This window comes from Chiloscyllium plagiosum, unplaced genomic scaffold, assembly GCF_037043375.1.
Source record: "Chiloscyllium plagiosum isolate Xiang-an unplaced genomic scaffold, Cpla_swu_hap1 HiC_scaffold_8, whole genome shotgun sequence".
Lineage (NCBI taxonomy): Eukaryota > Metazoa > Chordata > Chondrichthyes > Orectolobiformes > Hemiscylliidae > Chiloscyllium > Chiloscyllium plagiosum.
This window is the reverse complement of record NW_028270146.1, coordinates 47,503,063-47,520,549: the sequence shown is the minus strand read 5'-3', so window position 1 is coordinate 47,520,549 and position 17,487 is coordinate 47,503,063. Positions and strand designations below refer to the sequence as shown.

Below are 17,487 nucleotides of genomic sequence, written 5' to 3'. Positions count from 1 at the left end.
ATAAGGCGATATTTTGTATTGTGGGTGAATACAGAATCATCCTGATTTACTTTGTGTTCAAAAATAATAGTAACCTCATTTATACAATTATCACACATACAGTTATGTTAACTTTTATTCTGCAGGTGACAACTTTGCTGCTCTCCTCACCATCAAAGACCTGCTCATTACTAATCCTGACAGAAAGTGAAAGTGAGAAAAGAAAATGGGTTGGAATCCTAGAAGGATTGCAGAATATCCTACAAAAAAATAAACTGAGAAATAGAGTTGTATATATTCCACAAGAAGCATATGATAGTACACTGCCTTTTATTAAAACAAGTTTATCTGCTGCTGTTATTGGTAAGACTAGTTGATGGTTTTTTTTCTTGAATGAAGGGAATATAAATTTTCATGCTAATCTTTCCTGTTTACTACTATAAAATAAAATCTCAATTTTTGTAATTTTAATAGATCGTGAGCGTATAGCTCTGGGTACAGAGGAAGGACTGTATGCAGTCGAGCTAACACGAGATAGTAAGCTACTAAATATCATTACTTGTTTTAATTTGGATTTTCAGGAATGTTTCATTCACTAACTGCAACTGAACTGTAATTATACTTTTTAAAAATGTCTATGTCTGTAAAACAAAATAAGAGTAAAAATTATTTTTGAGTAAATTGAGCCAAGTTTACAAAATGTGGAATGTGTTGAAGACTTAGGTGGTCAAAAATGTACCTTAATTACATTTCTTTAGATTTCAGTGGAGGAAAGTTTGTGTTTAAAATATCTTCTCTGATTGCAGTGATTGTTCGAGCAGCTGACTGTAAAAAAGTCTACCAGATTGAGCTCATTCCCAAAGAAAGTCTCATCGTCCTTATTTGTGGCCGAAACCGACACGTTCATTTTTATCCATGGGCTGCTTTTGATGGACCTGAGACCACCTTTGATATTAAACTCACTGAAACAAAAGGCTGCCAGACCATGGTTTCAGGATCCTTGCGGCAGGGTATCGTGAGTGCTCTTTTTGTGGCAGTGAAACGGCAAATCCTATGCTATGAAATTAGCCGAACTAAACCTTATTACAAGAAAGTCAATGAAATTCAGGCCCTAGGGAATGTGCAATGGATGGCAGTCTTTGAAGAAAAGGTTTGCGTTGGCTACCCTTCTGGATTTTCACTGCTTAATGTCCAGGGAGATGGACCTTCCATTAATCTCGTCAACCCAATGGACTCATCGCTTGCATTTCTCTCACACCAACCTTTTGATGCTCTTTGTGCTATGCAGCTTAGCAATAAAGAGTATTTGCTCTGCTTTAGCCATGTTGGTGTATATGTGGACTTGCAAGGGAGAAGGTCACGAATGCAAGAGCTGATGTGGCCTGCAGTTCCTGTTGCTTGCGGTATGTACAGTTTCTGCTTTGTGCATCAGCTGCAGTTATGTTTTACTTGCGTTTTTCTGTTGATCCAAATCCTTTGTTCCTTTAGAGTTCACATGTCAATTCTAAGCTTTTAAAAATTTTACTATAATATTTGCAAAAGTGCTCCTAAATACTTGCACATTCTTCGATTTTACATTTGAGTGTTCAATTAATTGCCATTTTTGAAATTTATATTTCAAGAAGTTTACGTTTTATATTTTTAAATGTCGTCTTATTCAAGATGTGTGGTATTTTCAAATGCCACACAAAATATTTTGCGCTGAAGCAATGAATATTTAATATGTGGTCTATTGCAACACAAAACCGAATCCGGTCTTTCAGCTATCTGAATAATTATTTGAAATGGAATACTTATACAAGCGTTAAATAATGAGAGCTATAATCAAGGAAGAATTCTTATCACAGCTTACAGACTAGCATACATTTTAAAATTATATCTGGGCATACAAAGTTAAATGTGCAATTATGCACATTACTGTTTCTGCTTTCTGTCTATCGATCTATCTTTGGAGTATACATTTGTTCTACGTTGTTAGAATAATGCTATAGTACTTAGCTGTTTTTACTTTTATTTATTCATTTATGGGCAATGACACCGTTGGCAGGATCAGCATTTATTGTCCATTCCTAATTTCCCTCAAGAGCGTGGTCGTAGGCCACTTTCCTGAGCCACTGTAGTTGATGTGTTGTTGCTATACCCACACTGTTGTGAAGGTGTTCTTTCAGGGTTTTGTTCCAATAACAATGGAGCACCAGCAATATAGTTCAGAATCAGGATAGTGGATTAGTAGTTCTGTTTTATTCTGTCCTCCTCAAAATTTCACATTTACATTTATTAACTGAGGTCACTGGATAATGAATATAGTAGAAATTGTGGCTATCATCACCCATTGTTCTGGTCCTTTAGCAGGAGAAAAGGTAGCTACGAAGTTCATTTTAGCCCTGTTACCATACTGACTGAGGTGAGTTCATTTTGACCAAAAATGAAGCTTAAGTTTACACAATCTTCGTGAGTCAGAATACACCAAGGATGCATTCACCCACTAAATTATTGAAGATACTTTCTCCTCTGAATATTAGCTGGAACAAGCATGGGTTTGCCCTTCAATAGCTCACTTAAAGTTTTTTTTATACAAGTTTTGACCTGTTCTGTAATTACGATAGACTGTTGTGCACCCGGCCTAGTTTCTTCACTACCAGAATTTTCCCATGATACCCTCAGCATTCTCTGTTAAAATAAGAGGCAAACCAGAAAGGATATCAAAAAAGGATGGCTACCTTTCAAACTCTTAAACCTTTTCTTTGAAAGGCTCAAACGAGACATTCTCTCAGATTCAGCAATGCCAAACCTTTATTATGACTATACCTGGACTGCTATCTAATTATAAGATAATGCAGCTTTGATGTTTAAGAATAGGCCCATTTGATCTGTTCAGGATTTGTATGCACTTAAACTGCAGATAAATTAAAATCAATTTAGAGAGTCAAGGCAGGTATGCATTTTTGAGCCACTTTATTTCACAGCAACCGAACAATAAGAATAAACTTTGGATCCCTTCTTACAAACAAGCAAAAATATTAAACTATAACCACACAATTGTTACTAGTAAACTTGTGCAGATTTGTTGGACAATATTCTGGTTCTAGATTTAACTTCTAATTCTAGTCTGTGATTTTTTTTTTAACCAGTTAGTTTGACTGCCCCACATGGATTTTTCTCATGATGTTCCCAGAAATTTGGAGGATAGCTGTCCTCTCTAGTTCTGTTTTAGGATGTCACTTAAAGGCATGCTGGTAAAAAGTGGTATCTTGAAGCCATCTTCTACTATGCTCATTACCAGAAAGTCCTTTTTCTATATGCCAAGAAGGGTGACACTGGGTTATCACTGAACTTTTGGGAATCCATATGGGAATCATATGGCCCAATTCAAGAGAATGTAAGAGGTGGGGGAGGCAATGGCCTAGTGGTATTATCGCTGGAATATTAATCCAGAACCCAGAGGTTCTGGGGACCTCTATTCAAATCCCATTACAGCAGATGGTAGAATTTGAATTCAATAAATATCTGGAATTTAGAGTCTAATGATGACCATGAATCCATTGATTGTCAGAGAGAGGTTTGTGCAGTTACACAAGTCTTCATTTTGATAGATTTGTGGTGATTCTGGTGGTGTGAATCAGATTTCAGAGAACAGATGACTGAGAATTTTGGGACTTCTGTTCACATTGCTGCTACAAAATCTAGGCCTTTATGTTAGCAATGTTTTTATGATGGGCTTATGTCCAAAACATTGCTCAGATGCTGCCTGACCTGCTGTGCTTTTCCAGTACCACACATTTTGATTCTGATCTCCAGCATCTGCAGTCCTCACTTCTTCCTCTTAATGTATATATGATGCCCTATAAGCCGGAGGTATTGGTAGCTATGAGATTTCCTGTCCAAGGCCACTGGGTACAGAATACCATGAATGGTTGAGCAGGTGCAGGATATTCTGAAGGGGGAGGATGAGCAGCCAGAGGTTGTGATCCATATTTGGACTCCTAACATAGACAGAAAAAGTGATGAGATATTGCAAAGGAAATTCAGGAGTTAGGTATGAAGTTGAAAAGCAGGACCTTTAGTGTTGTAATCCCAGGATGACTTCCTGTGCCACATGCTAGTGAGGCTAGGAATAGGAAGATGGTACAGTTAAATCGGCTGGTGCATCATTGTCATGTTTTCCAAGCTTGTGAAATCTGCACAAATAGGGCAGGTTCCACCCAAACTGGAGAAGCATCAATATCCTCGCAGAGATGTTTGCTAGTGCCACTTAGGAGGGTTTAAGCTAGTGTGGAAGGGGGTGGGAATCGAGCAGTAGGTCAACAAGTAAAAAGACGGAGGATGAGCCAAGATTAAGGCTGCTGAGATTAAAAAGAAGAACCAAACAAGGAGAGGTTACTATTCACAGGAGGCCTGGTGGTCTGAGGTGTATTTGTTTTAGTACGAGGAGTATGATAGGTAAAGCAAATGAACTTGGAACTTGGATTTATACATATAACTATTGCTATTACAGAGAGTGACAAGAGTTGCAGTTTAACGTTCTGGGTTTTAGATGTTTCAGTCAAGATAAGAGAGGGTTGTAAACAGGTGGGGGAGTTGCATTACTAATAAGGGAGACTTTCACAGCTGTACTGAGGAAGAACATGGAGGGCTCATCCAGCAAGGCTTGATGGGTTGAGCTCAGGAATCGGAAGAGTGTGCGGTCATTTTGGATTTACCACAGCCTCCCAACTGCCCGCAGGTGGTAGAGAAACAGATAATGGAAAATGTAAAAACAAATGTTGACTGGGACTTGCTGAGTGCTAGGGGCTTAATCCAACTAAGGAAGGAACTGTACTAGATTTGGCATTGGGAATGAATCCTGCTAGGTGATCAAAACTTCAGTGGAGCAGCATTTGGGAACAGTGACCATAACTCTCAGTTTTAACTTTCTTATTGATAAGGATAAGAGTAGTCCTGGGGGAAATGTTAAATTCAGGTAAGGCTAACTACCAGAATATTTGACAGGGACTGAGGAATGTAGATTGGGGGGTGGCTGTTTGAGGATAAATGCATATCTGACGAGTTGGAAATCTTTTAAAGACCTGCTCATTTAGAGTTTAGAATCAGCATGTTCCAATGAAAATGAAGGATAAGGATGACCAGATTCAGAAACTTTGAATGACTGGAGACATTGAGAGCTATGTCAAAAAGAAAAAGGAGGTATACATAAGATTTTGGAAGGTGACGACAGACAGCTGTCAAACAATACAAAGATAACTGGAAAGAACTCAAATAAAGAGTTATGAGAGTTAAAATGGTTCCTGAGGAAAGGATATGTTGATATTCTAGAGCATGTCAATATAAAAAAAGTGGTGATATTTGGTGCTTTGAAAAACGTTAAGGTGGACAAGTACCCAGGATCTGATGGGACCTATCCCAGAATGCTGAGTGCGGCAGGTGAGGGAATTGCTGGGGCCTTGTCTAAAATTTTTATAGCCTGTTTATTCACAGGAGAAATCCCGGAGGACTGGGGAATAGCCAATGTCGGTCTTTTGTTTAAAAATGGTAACAGGGATAACCCGGGAAATTACAGGCCAGTAAGCCTTGTGTCAGTGATAGGGAGATTATTAGGGAAGGTTCTTAGGGACAGGATTTACGCAGATTTGGAAAAATATTGACTTATTAGCAATAGGCAGCATGGCTTTATGTAGGCAAAGTTGTGTGTCTCAAACTTGATTGAGTGTTTTGAAGAAGTGACAAGGATGATTGATAAAGGCATGGTGGTAGATGTCTATGTTTTTTAGCAAGGCCTTTGACAAGGTTTCTTGTGGCAAGCTGATTAAAAAAGTGAAGTCATATGGAATCCTTGATGAGTTAATATGATGGATACAGAATTGGCTCAGTCATAAAATACAAAGTGGTGGTAGCAGCTCAGTTTTCTGACTGGAGTCCTGTGACCATTGGTGTTCGGCAAGGTTCAGTGCTGGGCTCTTTGTTGTTTATAATATATATAAATGATTTGGAGGAGAATGTAGGTGGACTGATTACTAAATTTGAGATTACACAAAGACTGGGGGAGGATTGCCAGAGGATACAGCAGTCACAGGCAGGCCTTGGGCAGAGACATGGCAGATTTTATAGAGCATAGAATGTTACATCATGGTACAGTCCCTTCGGCCCTCGATGTTGCACCAGCCTGTGAAATTAATCTGATGCCCATCTAACGCGCACAGTTCCATTATTATCCATATGTATGTCTAATGCCCATTTAAATGCCCTTAACATCAGTGAATCTACTACTGGTGCAGGCAGGCAGTTCCATGCCCCTATTACTCTGAGTAAAGAAACTACCCCTGATATCTGTCCCAAATCTATCGTCCTTCAATTTTAATTATATCCCCTTGTGTTTACTGCACCATCTGAGGAAATAGGTTCTCACTGTTCACCCTATCTAACTTTCTGATTATCTTATATATCTCAATTAAGTCACACCTCAGCCTCCTTCTCTCCAACGAAAAAAGTCTGAGTTCCCTCAGCCTTTCCTCATAAGACCTGCCTTCCATATCAGGCAACATCCTATTAAATTTCCTCTGAACCCTTTCCAAAGCTTCCACATCCTTTCTATAATATGGTGACCAGAACAGTACACAATGCTCCAGGTACGGCCTTACCAGTGTCTTATACGGCTGAAGCGTGACCTCGTGGCTCTGAAACTCAATCCCCCTACCAGTAAACGCCAACGCGCCATATGTCGTCTTAACAACCTTAGCAACCTAGGTGGTAACGTTAAGGGGTTTATGCACCTGGACACCAAGATCTCTCTGTTCATCTACACTGCCAAGAATTTTACCATTAGCCCAGTACTCTGCATGCCTGTCACTTCTTCCGAAGTAAACTACTTCCCACTTTTCCACATTAAACTCCACTTGCCACCTCTCAGCCCAGCTCTGCATCTTATCCAAGTCCCTCTATAAACCCACGGCATCTTTCGGCACTGTCCACAACTCTGCCTACCTTAGTGTCATCCGCAAATTTACTAACCCATCCTTCAATGCCCAAATCCAGATCATTTATAAAAATGCTAAACAGCAGTGGCCCCAAAACAGATCCTTGCTGCACACCACTGGTAACTGAACTCCAGGATGAACATTTCCCATCACCCACCACCCTGTCGTCTTTCAGCCAGCTAATTTTTGATCAAACTACTAAATCACCTTCAATCCCGAAACTCTATATTTTGTGCAATAGCCTACCTGTGGAACCTTATCACACGCCTTACTGAAGTCCATATACACCACACCAACCTCTTGATCTTCATCCACCTGTTTTGTCACCTTCTTGAAGAACTCAAGATGTGAGGGGCACGGCCTCCCCTTCACATTGTGTTGACTTTCCTAAACAAATTATTCCTTTCCAGATGATTGTAAATCTTATCTCATAACCTTTCCCAACACCTTACCCTCAACCGAACTAAGGCTCACTGGCCTATGATTACCAGGGTTGTCCCAACTCCCCTTCTTAAACAAGGGAACAACATTTGCTATCCTCCAGTCAAGGCACTACTCCTGTCGACAATGATGACATAAAGATCAAAGCTAAAGGCTCTGCAGTCTCCTCTCTGGCTTCCCAGAGAATCAGAGGGTAAATCCAATCTGGCCCAGGGGTCTTATCTATTTTCAAACCTTCCAAAATTGCTAAAACCACCTCTTTGTCAACCTCAATCCCATCTAATCTTGCAGACTGTATCTCTGTATTCTCACTAACATTGCCCTTTTCCAATGTGAATATTGATAAAGAATATTCATTAAGTGCTTCCCCATGTCCTCAATTTCCACACACAACTTCTCACTGTCTTTGATTTGCCCTAATCTTACTCTCGTCATTTTTTTTATTCCTGATATACCTATAGAAGGCCTTATGGTTTTCCTTGATCCTATCTGGCAACAACTTCTCGTGTCCCCACCTGGCTCTTCTTAACCCTCTCTTTTGATCTTTTCTGGCTAACTTGTAACCCTCAAGTTTCCTAACTGAGCCTTCACACCCCATCCTCGCATAAGCCTTTTTCTTTCTCATGACAAGGGCTTTAACTTCTTGAGTAAACCATGGCTCCCTCCCTCAACAAATACCTCCCAGCCTGATAGGTATATACTTATCAAGGACCCGCAGTAGCTGTTCCTTGATTAAGCTCCACGAATTCAAGTCTGTCCATCTCCTGCAGTTTCCTTCCCCATCCTCTGCATCCTAAATCTTACATAATTGCCTTTCCCCTAGTTATACATCGTTCCCTGCGGTATATATCAATCCCTGCCCATTGCTATTGTAAACATAACCAAAATATGGTCACTATCACCAAAGTGCTCACCTACCTCCAAATCTAACACCAAGTTGGGTTCATTCCCCAATACCAAATCCAATATGGCATTGCCCCCTGTTGGCCTATCTACATACTAGACAGCACTTCTGCACACATTGAACAAAATCTGACCCATCTAAACTACTTGAAGTATATTATTTCCAGTCAATATTGAGGAAGTTAAAGTCCCCCATAACAACTACCCTGTTACTCTCAGTCCTATCGAAAATCATCTTTGCCATCCTTTCCCCTACATCCCTGGAACAGTTCGGAGGCCAATAGAAAACTCCCAACAGGGTGACCTCTCCCTCTCCTTTCCTGTTTCTTACCTCTAGCCTAAACTACCTCAGTGGACGAGTCCTCAAATGATATCTCAGCTACTGAAATATTACCTTGATTAAAGATGCCACAACACCCCCTCTTTTACCATCTCTGTTCTTACTGAAATGTCTAATCCCGAAATCTGCAACAACCATTCCTGTTCCTCCTCTAGCTAAGTCTCTGAAATGGCCACAACTTTGAAATCCCAGGTACCAACCCATGCTGCAAGCTTACCCACTTTATTCCGGATGCTCCTGGCATTGAAGTACCCACATTTCAAACCAACATACTCTTGCATCCTTGTAAACCTATCCCTGACCTCACTACCCTCAACCTCCTGTAAACTACAATTCGGGTTCCCAGCCCCCTGTTGCATTATTTAAATACCCCCGAAGAGCATTAGCAAATATCTCCCCAGGATATTAGTACCCCTCTAGTTCAGGTGAAGACCATCCTATTTGTACAGGTCCCACCTCCCCCAGGAATAGCTCCAATTATACAAGAATCCAAAACCCTCCTTGATGCACCATTCCTGCAGCCACGTGTTCAGCTCTGCGCTCTCCCTGTTCCTTACTTCACTAGCACGTGGCACAGGCAACAAACCAGAGATGATAACTCTTTGTTCTAGCTCTAAGCTTCCATCCTTGCTCCCTGAACTTCTGCCTTAGATCCCCATCTTTCTTCCTGTCTATGTGGGCCACGACTTGGAGCTCTTCTCCACCCCAACCCACTCCCCACCCCCACGCCCCCCCCCCCGCCCAAACTTCATGAAACCTGATACCTGGGAGGCAGCACATCAATCATGAGTCTCTCTCTCATTCCCACAAAACCACCTATCTGTCCCCCTAATTATGGAGCCCCCAATGACTAAAGCTCTGCTCCTCTTTCCCCTTCCCCTCTGAGCAACAGGGACAGACTCTGCACCATAGACCTGTGCCCCATTGCTTTACCCCTGGTAAGTCGTTTCGCCCCCCCCCCCCCTTTCCTATCCCTGACAGTAACCCATCTACCTTCCTCATGTGGCTGTGGAGTAACTACCTCCCTGTAACTCCTCTCAATAACCCTCTCCACCTCCCGAATGATCTGATGTTCATCCAGCTCCAGTTCCCTAACACTGTTCTCAAGAAGCTGGAGTTGGATGCACTTCCCACAAACTAAGTCAGCAGGGACACTAGAGGTGACCCTTACCTCCCACATACTGCAGGAGGAACATTCAACTGCCTTAACCTCCATTCCAACTATTCTAAATTCCAAATAGACTGCTGAAAAAAATGAAACACGAAGGAAAACACTTGTCACTTTACCAAACGGCGCACACAGCTTTTGGTTAGAGGAGGAGGATGGGTGGGCGACGCTACCCAAGTAGTGTTTCTGCTAAAGCAACTCCCCAAATATGTAACCTCGTAACCCCTCTGACTGCCTCCAGTAACTGAACCACGTTTGACCTAAAAGTAAGTAGTTTATACTGCATACTCATGTATCCCAACAGGCTCTGCTGCTCCCTGGTGACCTCTCCAACTGCCTCCAGCAATTTTAATCTGGACAAATGCAAGGTAATGCATTTTCGGAGATCTAATGCAGGAGAGAAGTATATAGGAAATGGCAGAATCCTCATTAGTATCAATATATAGAAGGATCTAGGCATGCAAGTCCCCAGTACCCTACAAGTGGATAAGGTGATCAAGAAGGCAGATGGCATGCTTGCCTCCTTCATTTAGGATATAGAGTATAAAAGTTGGCAAGTCATGTTGCAACTGCACAGCACTTTAGTTAAGCCACATTTAGAATGTTGCACACATTTCTGGTCATCACACAGAAGGATATGGAGGCTTTGGCGAGGGTACAGAAACAGTTTGATAGGATGTTGTCTGGTTTGGAAGTATTAGCTAGAAGAAAAGACTGGAAAAACTTGGTTTCTTTTGACTTGACTGTAAAGGATGAGGGGCAACCTGATAAAATTTTAGAGAATTATGAGGGGCATGGATAGATTGGTTAGTCGGAGTTTTTATCCCTGGGCAGAAATGCCAATTACTAGGGGACGTAGATTTAAGGTAAAAGGGGGAAGTTTAAAGGAGATGCGAGCCATAAGTTTTTTTTTAACACAGGATGGTAAGTGCCTGGAATGTGCTGCCAGAGGTGGTGGAGGAGGTGGGTACAGTAGCAGTATTTAAGAGGCATCTTGACACCTATATGAAGAGGTAGGGAATAGAGGGCTATGGATAGCATAGAGGCAAGACGTGGTTTTGTTTAGAAAGAGATCATGTGTTGGCACAGGCTTGGTGGGCTAATGGGCCTGATCCTATTCTATGCTGTACTTTATTCTTTATACACAATAAACGGGAGGGTATTGAGAAGCCTCAAGGAATTGAGGGACCACTGAGTGACCACAGGTACCCAAAGGTAGAAGGATGGCTTGGTAAGGTGATAAAAAGGCAAATGGGAAGCTTTATTTCATTGGCTGGGATATTGATATAAAAGCAAGAATGTAAAGCTGGCACAAGACAAGACACTGGTTTAGGTCACAGCTGGAGTTTTGTGTACAGTTCTGGCCATCACGTTGCATGGAGGATATAATTGTTGTAGAGAACATCAGAGGAGATTTTCAAGAATGTTGCTAGGGCTTGGAAGTTACAGGTCTGAAGATTGATTAGATAGACTAGCTTTGTTTCCCTTCGTTCAGAGGAGGCTGAGAGATAAGGTATAAAAAACTTAAACAAAAATCATTTACAACGAGGCACAGATTTAAGGCGATTGGAAGAAGGATTAGAAGACTTGAAAAGCATTTTCGCAAAGAGCATTGTGGATATCTGAAATAGGCTGTAAATGTATTTTCTAATAAGCTTAAAGTTGATTTAATCTGAGAATTTAATGACAGAGGCACTATATATACTACAGAGTCATAGAGTCATATGTTACGCCTCAGTATCTCATGAAAATGCTTTTCTAAGTTCCTTTGAGAAAATAGTTTTATCTTGTTGACCCAGAAAGTCTTCATTTATTGGTCATATGGTAATTGCTCATACCACCCTACCTCAAATCTAATTCAGGTCTCTATTCCTCCCAAGCATTTGATAGCTCTGACTCTGACTTCTGTCTCTTCATTGATCACCTGAAATTAACAGTGTTCTACTGCAGGATTTTCTCAGTTGATTCTTCAAAAGATCTCACAAAACAGATCACCTTAACCAAATGTGGCTCACTTGATTTTCTAATGTAGTCTGAATCGGTGAGAAGATTCATGAGATTTTATTTTCATTTAAGGTGCTCAATGTGTGTAGTTATGTGCAATTTTTTTGTTGGTATGTAGATTGTTTTGAAGAGCACTTGTAAAAGCTATGTACTGAAGTTCGTAGTGTCTGGAGAACCATATCCCTGCAAGGAAGGAAGAGGAGCACATAGGAAATGAAAGGAACTGACTTTTTAAATAGAAAATGTTGATGAATTCGGTTTTGAATATCAAGGTTAAGAGTTTCTACTTTGAGTTGATTGATTTTGGATGCAAATTGTTCTCCAATCTGTGAAGTGTTTTTTGTTGCTCAGGTTTCATTTTCAACATGTTTGTATATGGCTAAAATATATAATCTTCCATAAACTAGCACAAAGGGGCAGTTTTAGAACTTCATAAAATTTTGCATTTAAAAAACTTGCTTGACAAATTTAAGTGATGGCTTGGTTTTATTCATATAACTGAAAATGATTAATCAAAAAAAATTAGAACAATGTATCCACCATCTGAGAGAGCAACCCAGTTTTAAATAATTGACAGCGTCCTTAAAAGAAAATATACAGGCTGTTTGAAAGGTGATTTGTGTGCAGTAGCTAGTTTCATAGGAGGCTAAAAACCTTAAGTGCATATTGGTGTTCATAGAACAAAAAAAAGCTTCATTTTAAGAGGCTCTTTGAAGGTTTTGGGAAACAACCATGTATTTATTCAATTTGGGTGTAGCCAGTTTTTTGGCTCCCAGCACACACTTGTAAAGTAGTTTTTGAAGATTGTGGAAGCTGAATTTTGTTTTGGATATAATTTGAGCTTCTAACTCCTTTTTTTTAATACTTTGCAGATTGCACTGGTAATACCAATACAACTTAATGAAAGCTCCAGACCCACATCTTTTGCTGAATTTGACTAATTGGTTACTTTTTACATGTATGCTAGGTTACACTTCTTCATATCTAACGGTATACAGTGAGTATGGTGTGGACGTCTTTGATGTGAACACAATGGAATGGGTCCAAACAATTCCTCTTCGGAAGGTACTATAAATGATCATGGAGTCTGTCTGATGCACACATCTGTTTTTAACTGTATCGTGTAAGGTATAGAATTATTTTCAAATTGAGTTTTCTTTTTAAACCAGATCCGACCATTAAATGCTGAAGGTTCACTAAACCAGCTCAACTCGGAACCTCCACGATTAATATATTTCAAGAATAACTATTCTGGTTTGTTTCATTAATTTTATATGTATATATTTGAGGTTGTGTATTTGCCATATCATCCTGATTTCTAACTTTTGGATGTCATAGCATAGTTAGTCCCAAACACTTTACACATGTCCTATGATTTCATTTTCTTTTGTAAGTTCTAACTAATACCTAAGACATTTGATTCAACAAAGAATAATAATAAAGAATGATGTTGCATTCTAGTTATTGTGTCAGCAGGAGCTCAATTTTGTTGACTTGAGAATTACCAATCCTCTGTCAGAGAATTTTTCTTTTGCAAGTCACAAAACTTACATATGAAGTAGTACTTAACACACTATGCTTTGTATAAATTCAATCCAATTCAATTCAAACATTACTTTTTAAAAAGGTGAATGAAATCTTAAAGAAGCCAAAGTAAATGCACTAAGTTTGATAGAGCAAAAAAGTTCCAATTCAATTTATGCTCTGTGCTGATTTAAATTATCTCATCTGGGACTAGGGTGGGGATGTTACAGTTGATATTCCCAGATTAAGCAACCATTCCAGAGTACTGTGCTGTAATCCCTGATGGAAAAACCATTTGAAAATATTGAATGAAGACAAAGTTGGAGTAGCCTGTCAACATTCATTAGATTTGCTCCTGCAATGCTCTGTGGCCAGCTACCAATGACATTTTGTTATAGTATTCAAGCTTCATGCCCTCTCTTGAAAACTGAAGACAACTGGGGGAAAGAATTATGACTCACAAATTTGTTACAGTTCTTTGAAGTGACCAAGAGGGTTGACAAGGGCAGGATGGTAGACGTAGTCTGTATGAATTTCAGTAAGGCCTTTGGTAAGGTTTCATATAGTAGACTGCTCTGGAAATTTTGCATGGATTCCAGGGTGAGCTGGCAAATTGGATACAAAATTGGCTTGATGGTAGGAAGCAGAGGGATGCTTGTCAGACGGGAGGCCAGTGACTAGTGGAGTGCCTCCGGGGTCGGTGCTGGGCCCAGTACTGTTTGTTCTTTATATCATGATTAGTAACTTTGGTTACTAATAGAAGGTATTGTCAACCGCGTGGAAGGTTATCAGAAAATACGGCAAATGGGCGAACAACTGGCAAATGGAGTTGTGTAGATAATTGTGAGGTCTTACATTTTGGAAAGTCAAATCAAGGTAGGAGTTTCATAGTGAATGGCAGGGCCTTAAGGAGTGTAGTGAAACAGAGGGATCTTGGAGTTCAGGTTCACAGTTCTCTGAAAGTGGAGTCACAGGTAGACAGGGCAGTGAAGAAGGCTTTTGGCACACAGGCCTTCAACAGTCAGGCATTGAGTATAGAAGTTGGGAAGCTATGTTGCAGTTGTGAAGGACGTTGGTGAGGCTGCACTTGGAATATTGTGTTCAGTTTTAGTCACCTTGCTATAGGAATGATGTTACTAAACTGGAAAGGGTGCAGAAGAAATATACAAGTATGTTCCATGGACTGTATGGTCTGATTTATAGGGAGAGGTTGGACAAACTAGGACCTTTTTTCTTTGGAGCGTAGGGGACTGAGGAGGGGATCTTATACAAGTGTATAAGATCATGAGAGGCATGGATAGGGTGAATGCACTCAGTCTTTTTCCCAGGGTTGGGGAATCAAGGACTAGAGGGTATCAGTTTAAGGTTAGATGGGAAAGAATAGAAGAGAACCTGAGGGGCAACGTTTTTACACAGAGGGTGGTACGCATATGGAATGAGCTACCAGCGGAGGTGGTTGAGGCAGGTACGTTAACAACATTTAAAAGGTATTTGAATAAATATACGGATATGAAACAATTAGAAGAATATGATCCAAGTGCAGTGAAATGGGGTTAGTGTGTACAGACATATTGGTCGTCTTGGACCAGTTTGTGCCAAAGGGCCTGTCTCCATGCTATAGGACTCTAACTCTATAAACCTTATGAGCATCTCAACAGCGTCATGATTTACTTTCTCCAGTTGACTAGTTCACAGATATTTGTTCATTCACACAAAAGACCACCTAGTTGTCACGTATTTGAATTACCAATCTCTTACACTCATGAGAGGTTTGGCATAATTGTATCCTCAGAGGTGGAATTTTTGTAAGGCTTATAATATTGCCATACGTTCACATTATTATAAACTGAGATTGCAAGATTTAATTCACACATCCCCTTAAACATCCTTTTTAGTATCTTGATGGTAGTTCCACATAAGGTATAGAAACCTTCTGCCTTTATTATCTGATACAATTGGCATTCTAAATGTGCATTCATTTTAAACGTTATTTACAGAGGGAGATAATTTGAGTGTGCCAGACACTTCAGACAACAGCAGAAAACAGATGGTCAGAACTCGTAGCAAAAAGCGGTTTGCTTTTAAGATACCAGAAGAGGAAAGGTTACAACAAAGACGGTAGGAGTCGAGGGGATGAAGACGGTCTTTAGTGTTAAATGCATGTGATTTAAAAGATGTTGAACCATTTTTATGAGCAATTCCAAAACTTGTGACTTACTTTGATTACCTGTGTTTTCACACCAGGGAAATGCTGAGAGATCCTGAGATGCGGTCAAAACTGATATCGAATCCAACAAACTTTAACCATGTAGCTCACATGGGGCCAGGAGATGGCATGCAAGTACTTATGGATCTCCCACTGGTAAATATGGGAAATAGATAGTAAAAGTGCCATATTTCTGTCCACTGATATTTTATTTTCCATTTTGAATCATAGAATCCCTACAATGTGGAAGCAGGCCATTCGACCTATTGAGTCCACACCGACCCTCTGACGAGTATCCCACCCAGACCCATTTCCCCCTACCCCATCCTTGTAGCCCTGCATCTTCTGTGGCTAATCCACCTAGCCTGCACATCCTTGCACACGATGGGCAATATAGCATGTCCAATCCACCTAATCTGAACAGTCTTTGTTAGCATACAAATTTAGCTTAGGAATCTGTGCAATAAGGTTGATGAAATTTGTGCCCAAATTATTTTTTAAATTAGCTGAACTACTGTAATTATTTGTTTCATCCTTTCTTTTACACCATAAATGAAAAGTTCTGAGGAGTTGGGATTAGTCTTGAGTCTCAAACAAATTTCTAAGTGTAATTGAATATGCAATGTTCAGAATGGTCTTCAACTTATCAAAGTAGAAAACATCACAGCGAATTTAAACTGTGAATTATATACTGTTTGTACATCATAATTTTCTTTCAGCATTATATCCTGTGTACCTCATTCCTTTTAATTAGAGAGCATCTTTATACTGAGAGTTTCACACTGCAATGGAAATGTAGCTTCTAAATCAAGAAACATATGGGCACCATGTATTTAAAGTGTTATACATGTATAGGCTGTGCATTTACTGTCAGGGTAACCACAGAAAAATATGCTTGTGTGAACATCATACAGAAAGTAGCAATTATAGTTAACATATCCAATAAGTGTTCTGATAGTTTAGTTCCGTTGTTTTTAACTACACAGTTCTGTAACAGCCTTTCAATGTGTTCACTGTATAAAATGTTTTATGGATTTAGAAGTGTTAAACCTTTACAGACAGCAAGCAAACACCTGTTGTTGTTTTTGAATGTTAATCACTCTAAAATAGCCACGTGAAAGTTGGATTTTGGTATAAATGTCCTTATGAAGAATTTGATAGTCAGATTTTAATTTCTGAAATCTAGATGGCTTTTAAAAAATGTTCATGGGCATCAGAAAATAGCACAATAGTTTCTTGGATGCATATTTTCCTGACATAATTAACTAATCTGTTTCCTTTTGTCAACTTAAGCACATTCAGTTTCCTTCCCCTTCATCCCCTCGACTCCATGTCCTGACACCACCTCTGACTAACTTTGAACACGCTTATCACATTAGCCTACTCGACTGAATCTATCTCCAGAATGATCATTTTTCACTGCACGGTTCCGCTCTGCTTTCCCCTTCCTCTTCCTCTTCCCTAACCAGGGTAGAAATACCTATCTAAAAATGCAGAGGATTATATCCTCAAGACAAGCTCATCTTCAACTCAAATGTTTATAAAGTTATTGAGCACTTTAAAAAAAGAAAAACAAATTAAAATATAATCGTTCACTTGTTATAGAGCGTATCACCAGTATCACAGGATGAACAATTAAGAGAGAAACGTGCTTCCCAATCTAATCTTTCAAGACAACAACGAAGTAAACAGTACCTTACACGTACAGCTTCAGGTAATGGCACTTGCTTTCTGTAATTGTATGATCTTTATATTAAAAGCCTTGAATTGTACATGGGTGTTGCTAACCTCATGATCAAGAAGCATGTTTTTAATATTCTTGAATGTTCTTGATCACTATAGTTTGCTAATAAAATAAAATGGAAGTCTATTTTCACATCATAGTAAAATAACAAATTACTCGGTTATATCTTTTCATCTCTTGACACAATGTGTGTGGGGAAGAATATTC

General features: G+C 39.7%; 1 protein-coding gene across 4 annotated transcripts in view; it reads left to right on the top strand.

Moving 5' to 3' along the window:
• cdc42bpb (CDC42 binding protein kinase beta (DMPK-like)) overlaps positions 1 to 17,487 on the top strand; it is a 206,776-nt gene that overhangs the window by 180,941 nt on the left and 8,348 nt on the right. For all 4 annotated transcript variants that reach the window (XM_043697465.2, XM_043697467.2, XM_043697466.2 and 1 more), the window contains 8 exons: positions 126 to 342; positions 454 to 516; positions 786 to 1,382; positions 12,774 to 12,871; positions 12,976 to 13,060; positions 15,328 to 15,448; positions 15,575 to 15,692; positions 17,142 to 17,250. In XM_043697465.2, the coding sequence (XP_043553400.2) occupies positions 126 to 342; positions 454 to 516; positions 786 to 1,382; positions 12,774 to 12,871; positions 12,976 to 13,060; positions 15,328 to 15,448; positions 15,575 to 15,692; positions 17,142 to 17,250 (1,408 nt within the window). The remainder of the gene's footprint in view (positions 1 to 125; positions 343 to 453; positions 517 to 785; positions 1,383 to 12,773; positions 12,872 to 12,975; positions 13,061 to 15,327; positions 15,449 to 15,574; positions 15,693 to 17,141; positions 17,251 to 17,487) is intronic.